This window comes from Anopheles maculipalpis, chromosome 3RL, assembly GCF_943734695.1.
Source record: "Anopheles maculipalpis chromosome 3RL, idAnoMacuDA_375_x, whole genome shotgun sequence".
In the NCBI taxonomy this organism is placed as follows: domain Eukaryota; kingdom Metazoa; phylum Arthropoda; class Insecta; order Diptera; family Culicidae; genus Anopheles; species Anopheles maculipalpis.
The window spans coordinates 51,822,983-51,829,961 of NC_064872.1; the positions used below are offsets into that span (position 1 = coordinate 51,822,983).

The window sequence follows — 6,979 nt, forward strand, 5'->3', positions numbered from 1 at the left end:
CTGTTCAAGATGGGCTCGAAGAAGCTTGCAGCCATCATGCATCGGCTTGTTGTTAGGATTTGGAAGTGGAAAGAACAACCAGACGAGTGGAAACTGGGTTTCATACACCCTGCCCACCACGATCTATGGAGCCTACGATACCATAGATCGGACCGAACTATGGATCACCATGCACCAGTACGGATTACCTGGGAAGCTAGTACGGCTGTTAAGGGCCACTATGGACGGGGTGCAGTGCAAGGTGAGAGTTTCGAGCATGCTGTCGGAATCGTTCGAATCTCACCGGGGTCTGAGGCAAGGAGACTGACTCTCCTGTTTGTTGTTCAACACCGCTCAGGAGGGTGTCATGCGAAGCGCGGGCTTCGATATCCGAGGCACGATTTTCATCCGATCTCTCCAATAACTGCTTGCCGGAGGCTCTGACCGTCGTAGAGCCCGACTCGGAAGAAGAATATCAGGTGACGACGACGATCTTGAAGTGGTAGAGGAGTTCTACTAACTTGGTACAATCGTAACTTCGGACAACAACGTAAACAGCGAAATCCGGAGGCGAATTGTTCAGCGGAATCGTGCCTACTATGGACTCCACAAACTCCTGTACATCCAGTAGTCCCTTACGGGTACAAGTCTTGGACTATGCTCACGGAGGACGCCAATACACTCGCCATTTTCGAACGGCAGCTAAGGACTATCGTTGGCGGTGTGTGCGAGCAGGGCGTGTGGCGAAGGATAATGAACCACGAGCTAGCTGAGCTGTTTGGTGGTGCCTGATATCCTGACGGTAGGCCAAGCCGGCAGGGGCACGTGATGAGGATGTCGGACATGAGCCCCGCCAGCAAAGTGCTCGTCAGTGACCCATCCGGCACGATGCGAAGAGGAGCAGGCGAGCTCGTTGGCTGGATCAGCCCAAGACCGAAATTTTCTCGAAACAGATTGGAGTACTGGCCACACCAGTATGTCGAATGGATGATCAGGTAGAAACTCAGTGGAAGGACATGTGCAGCATGGAGTCGTGTATGAGGTGAAGCTTTTTGAGTCTTTTAATGATAATGAAATTCAACTAATTCAATGCTACGGAGTTCCTTTGCCGAATAGACCTGTGCCTCTTCTCCCTAAAACGTTATATGCTACCTAACTTCCTCGCGAAGAATCAAGCCCTTTATTCACCCAAACTATCGATGCTAATACCAACTTCTCCCTTGTCCCGATAACGTGCTTCCATCGAACTAATCATGGCGAAGAATGCCTCTTTTCTCTCTTCTGCTATCTTCTGCTCGTAAGCAGCCTGATCCAACCCACACTGTTTCTCCTCCTGCATCTGTTGGGCCATGGCAGCTTCGCGGGCATGTGCTGCGTGTCGCCGGGTGCGTTTCTCTTTCAGTTCCTTGGTGAAGGTCTCGTACACGGGTACCTCCTTCCAATTGATCATTTCTTGTACGATCGCTACAAGGCGAGGTTCATCTTTGCACGCCATAAAATGGAGATTTTTCATCATGTAGTTCATGCAGCCTTTTCCCTTAAGGTACACTTCCTTGATGTCGCTCCGTTCCTTAGCTGACCCAATGTAACACCCACGGTACATCTCGATATCCTCCGCAGTTGTTGGTTTGTGGAACATTTGTCCTTCGGCGGCCCGATTCACGGCAGCTTCGAGTTCAGCATTGACCACGCCGTTTTCGTCGTATTCAGCGCGCGACTTCGGATGTTTCAGGATGTTGTACAATGTTTTGAGCAGTTGCTCTTTTGCGATGGCCTCTGCTTTTTCACTCGCGGAAATCAACTCTAGGTCGTTGTGCAGCAAGAGCCAATAGTATCGTTTCCGGACTACAGAATCAAAAACAAAATGAAACGATATTCAAGGATCGGTATGTTCCCCGATGTGAGAGGACCAAATTTGCTACCTACAATCTTTCTCGGTTTTCTCCACACCGAACAGTTCGTAAATATTCTTCGTTCCGAAATATTTCTCACAAGCATCCAGCGTTTGGGCAGACATTTTCAGTGCTAACAACGCGTTTGGTTTCCATCCGGGAAAAATTGTGTCGCAGTACTGAAGGGGCGCTCAAACCAAAGAACTGAAATTCCTGGAATCTGCTTGAATGCAGTGTTGCCGCCGAGTGGATGGGTTTGAATAACGTACATAAGGTTGTTGAAGGTGAAGTGGCACTCTGTACGGTGGCTAAAATCAAGCTGGCTGCTTATAGATAATTATGTTAGATAGCGCTACAATCTCATTTGTTTTGCAATTATTTTTTCAATATATTAGGCCCTGTGTGGATGTGTTCACGATTGGAATTTTTTTCTGTTCAAATATACGAATAAATATTAGTAAATCGAACGTGATTATCAAATCGTTTACACAATTCGTTATTTTTCAAACAAATCAGATATTGACTACAGCCTCATAATTGACAAGACGGAGGAAGCTGGGGCGAAATTTCGCTTTGCTGTCATGGCTTTTTGTTATTTTTCCCGCTAAACCACACACAAAACAGAAGCTCCGGTAATTGCAAGCTATTGCCATTCTTCTGCGAAATCGCTAGCATTTCGAGAATTCTGTGGAGTACATTCCCATTCTAAAACGCTCAACAAAATGTCGGGAACGCTCGATATGTGTGAAAAGTACTATGGCACGAGAAATATTTACGAGTTGTTTAATGTGGATAAAAAGGTGCCGGTGCAGGAATGTAAGTTTGTACTGTAAAACTTGATATGAAAGATAAAGTCGGGTCGGGTAACGGTAACATATCGCGATTGGTGATTACCTTTGTTTTTACAGTAAAGAAAGCTTACTATCGACTGTCCCTACAAACACACCCTGACCGTGTGCCGGAGAGCGACAAAAAGGAGGCGACCGAAAAATTTAAGGTGCTTAGCAAATTGTACAACATCCTTAGCGACAAGGATACACGCGCTATATACGATGAACGCGGAGTCGTCGATGATGATGACGATGCTACCACCAATTGGATGGATATGTGGCAAAAGGTTTTCAAGCCGGTCACCACGGAAGACATCCAAAATTACCACAAAACCTATACCGGCTCGGAGACGGAACGGATCGACATCAAGCGTGCTTACCTTGGCGGTAAAGGTTGCATCAACTATATGATGCAGATGGTCCCATTCATGACGTGCGAGGATGAACCGCGCATCGCTAAAATCGTTCAAGAAATGATAGACCAAGAGGAGGTACCGGAGTATGCCATCTTCACAAAGGAACCAAAAGAGAAGCGTAACCGTCGGCACAAGAAGTATGCTCGTGAGGCCAAGCTAGCGAAGGAAATCAAGAAGCAGCAGGAGAGCACAGCTGCACTCGAACAGCAGATTGCGGTCAAGCGAAAGAGTGCATTCAGTTCCCTGATTGAGTCGCTGGAAGCCAAATATGGTAGCAGCAAGGATGAGTCGGACGATCTGTTTGAGCTTGACGAGGAACCGCCGAAAAAGCGAAAAATACAGCGAAAACAAAGCGAAAGCACAACCAAGCCCGCTAAAAAGGTAACAGCAGCAGCTACTAAAGGCAGAAAGACAAGATCATCGAAATAGATACTCAGGGTAGACAAAATCAGGAAATATTTAGCGATACACATGTAGAATGCACTATCTTACTTTATGAATTTTGTATGAAATATTTGTTGCGTTCTGTATGAGGATTGTCTGTAAAATTACAGTGAAGGAAATCAGTAAATATAAATATTTAGCTGGTGTAGGCGACAGTTTCGCCGGGACCGGGGTTCAAATCTCATTCGTACCATCCCCCCGTAGTGAGGACTGACTATCCAACTACGTAGTATCGGCAAGTCTAGTGAGCCATTCGATGGCCGCCGTGGCCTTAGAGTAGAGGTCGTTAAGCCACGAAGAAATAATCAGCTGCGTCCATCTAGCATGGAACACCTCATAGTTTAGCCAACGACGATTGGCCCTTTACGTTGCTATACTTATCCACTTACGATTGGCGATTGACGATATTCTGCGCATAAATTATAATTAATTTAACACACATTAATTAAGAGGAATTCAGATAGAAAAGCAAAATAAAACCACGGCCAAAAAGAGAGGTGTATCATTTGACCAATATTTTTATATATATATATATATATATATATATATATATATATATATATATATATATATATATATATATATATATATATATATATATATATATATATATATATATATATATATATATATATATATTTTCAATATTCAATATTTATCACATTTTTAAAACAGATGCACAGTTTCAGGTTCCTCGTGGAAATCCCTAGAAGAAAAGCAATTCCGAAATGACGATGGATCAGACTGTTGCCAAATGTTACGGTATGATTATGTTCGTTTGATATGAAAGAATGTATGTCTAGTTGCTCGACGAGTCCTTAAGATGTCCAATGTATGCCGTCAGTCAACTCACATAAGGATGTTTTTATTTTTCTTATCACGTAACGAGGGCCTGACCGCATTGCTACATAAGTAGCTTTTGGAACTGAAATATTATGTTGTAATTACTTGTAGCTGGAATCGGATTAAATCGTGGGCTGCCGCCAGGGGCTCCAAAAAGTCAAAGCCAAAAGTCGTTGTTGTCGAAGGAGAGAATCTGGTTGTTTGAAGCGATCAAACATTTTTAACCATCATTCTTATATGCGTTTTTTTTACCATAGAGAAATTTAATTATAAAAAAATCACTCATCAATTTACAGGTTTGACTACACAGCGGCACCCTTCTACAAAACAGCATGACCGTATATCGACCCAGTAATGTGTAAAATAAAGTGAAGGAAACCATAATTGGCATGCCAAAGACCTTTGTTGTCTTTGTCTTCAAGAAAAGCCACGATTAAGGTAGACTTACCAGGTCTTTGAAGATTCCTCCACCAAGTCCAATAAAAGCCTCGGCTCCTTGGCGCAGTCCCTTGGGTTCTTTCAACGAAAGTGGCTCTAGAGCTTTCCTTCCACATTCATTTGGCGTATAATGTTGATCACAGTCATTCCTACAAGTCTCCGTCTGAAGTCTACGATGACCATACTGTCATATCCTGATCCACGAGCTGAAATTGTAGCTCCTCTATCTCCTCCAAGTATTGTCGCATGACGAAAATTTTATCAATGTTCCGGAATCATTTCCGCTAGCTTACTATCTGATATGTCGTTACGTTTATTCGGAAAAAAAGAAAAGCTCCGCCAAATGCTCACATGGTCATATTTCAGTTTATTGTTGTTTCTCTTTTCTCTCGGCATGAAAATATTTCATGTTTTATAGGAATGTCTTAAAATGTAGCATGTCTTTTCCTGCCATTTTGTATTTTTGTGTTTTGTAGGGCCTTCTACTGAATAGTCGTTAACCGTTTTGCGTCACGTCTCAACACTTGGAATGAGTGCACACCGGATGTTATACTACATATGTATATATGATCTCTTACCTAACAAATGCTAATATACGAAAGCAATCAATTAAAAAATCTCACTATTGCATTACACAGTCAAAATTACTCAGCACGCGTACTTAAAACGGGGATAAAAGTAAGGAATGAAATAAAATATAAGGAATGTAACCCACGAGTTGCCTCGGACGTCGGCACGGTCCTTGGTGGGAAAGGAAAGTGGATGGTGTGTAAATTAAAAACATCTAGATACTACGCCGCATAAGCACAGCTGAGCACAGTACACTCACACCCTTGGAGTAGTGCTAACTTAAAACAAGAAGATCCTACGGTAAGGTTTAAAATCTCAAGTACAAAAATATATCACTGGAATGTCGCTTAGCACCATTATTGTGTAGCCGTGTGCTGTACATATACACAAGCCGAACCTGCACAACGCCGGTGGTTTAACGGTGGTTATATACGAACTAAAAAGTTTGAGATAAAATCGATGGATGGAATGTTGTGCTAGAGCGTGGGGTGCGCCCATCACTGGGAGTGGTTAAAATTAAGAATGACAATACCGTTCGTTCGTTGGGAACAAGGACACTAAAGCAAACTTGTTGTACAAAGTGTTTTAAAAAGCTTAGGTACTAAAATAATTTAACTGTTATCGGATTTTCTACGTTATGGCAGTAAGCAGTAAAAGTTGCAATAAGTCTTTTGAATATCCCTTGCCCCTTCTCCCTATAGGGCGAACAAATCATTTCTCTCTGATAAGCACAGGGATTGTAAAATCCTGCAGAAGTAAGAGATGAAACATGTTCTATCCGAACATCGAGAATGGTCGTTCATATGTCCTAGATAAAAGTTCAGTTTTTTTTTCTTGTCTGCGGAAACATCATACATAAAAAGCTCGCTCACCTTTTCTCACAAAAGGTGCAAATTAAAATTGATTATAGCCGTAAAAATTTAGTTCTATACACGCTGCGAAGTTCGTTTTTTTCCGAAACAATATGGAGAACAAATCTAAAACCAAAAATTCACCTACTTTCAGGCACTTTCATTCTTCGTTTCTCTGCGTTTAATTAGCTTTTTTACGCTTGCTCTATACTTTTTAAATTTTCCATTGCCGCAAAATTGTTTCTATCTTTCTTTGTCCCTCTGCTCTGTCCCTCGTGTAATTTAGCTTCCAAAAAATCAGCTTAATGATCGTATAAAAAGCACATTGCGCTACAAATGTTTAACATCTACTATGCGATTCGATTGCGGTTGCGGTTGTTCGAAAACCACATTAATCGTTTTAACAATATATTATACTCAAGGCAGCAGTGCTCGCTTTTTGCTCCCTATCTTGCAGAATGGCAGTTGCTAGTCTGTTATAGCGTCCGTATGTATCCGAGAATAAGCATCTTCATATTGCAGCGTAATTTTGCTGTTTTTTGTCATAAACACTATTAATTTGCGCATTTCCTTTGAAGCTGCAATTCAGGCTGTTTACATTAATTTGAACATTGAGAAGTGAGTAAGCAGTTACTCGAAGTATCAGTTTACATAAACGAAGGTGGTATGTTTGCTAGACAGGAAACAGTATTTCATCAGTACGTACGCATTGAACA

General features: G+C 42.2%; 3 protein-coding genes across 3 annotated transcripts in view; 1 reads left to right on the top strand and 2 right to left on the bottom strand.

Annotated features, from left to right (window-relative positions):
- Nucleotides 1-6,979, bottom strand: part of LOC126561728 (protein hu-li tai shao) — a 272,847-nt gene that overhangs the window by 231,757 nt on the left and 34,111 nt on the right. The window lies entirely within an intron of this gene.
- LOC126560756 (J domain-containing protein CG6693-like) lies at nucleotides 1,160-1,996 on the bottom strand. Its single transcript, XM_050216710.1, has 2 exons — nucleotides 1,906-1,996; nucleotides 1,160-1,824 (listed from the first exon to the last, which is right to left on the bottom strand). Exons 1-2 carry the CDS (start codon nucleotides 1,994-1,996, stop codon nucleotides 1,160-1,162), a joined length of 756 nt encoding a protein of 251 aa, XP_050072667.1.
- LOC126562752 (J domain-containing protein CG6693) lies at nucleotides 2,588-3,546 on the top strand. The gene is made up of 2 exons (XM_050219330.1): nucleotides 2,588-2,687; nucleotides 2,780-3,546. The coding sequence occupies exons 1-2, from the start codon at nucleotides 2,594-2,596 to the stop codon at nucleotides 3,544-3,546; spliced, it is 861 nt and encodes a 286-aa protein (XP_050075287.1). The 5' UTR covers nucleotides 2,588-2,593.

What these genes read in the sequence shown, in the direction of transcription:
- LOC126560756 (XM_050216710.1), bottom strand. Translation starts at nt 1,996, where the DNA reads ATGTCTGCCCAAACGCTGGATGCTTGTGAGAAATATTTCGGAACGAAG. An exon ending in GGAGAAAACCGAGAAAGATT is followed by an intron (nt 1,825 to 1,905) that starts GTAGGTAGCAAA and finishes TTGATTCTGTAG; the next exon opens with TCCGGAAACGATACTATTGG.
- LOC126562752 (XM_050219330.1), top strand. Translation starts at nt 2,594, where the DNA reads ATGTCGGGAACGCTCGATATGTGTGAAAAGTACTATGGCACGAGAAAT. An exon ending in AAAGGTGCCGGTGCAGGAAT is followed by an intron (nt 2,688 to 2,779) that starts GTAAGTTTGTAC and finishes TTGTTTTTACAG; the next exon opens with TAAAGAAAGCTTACTATCGA.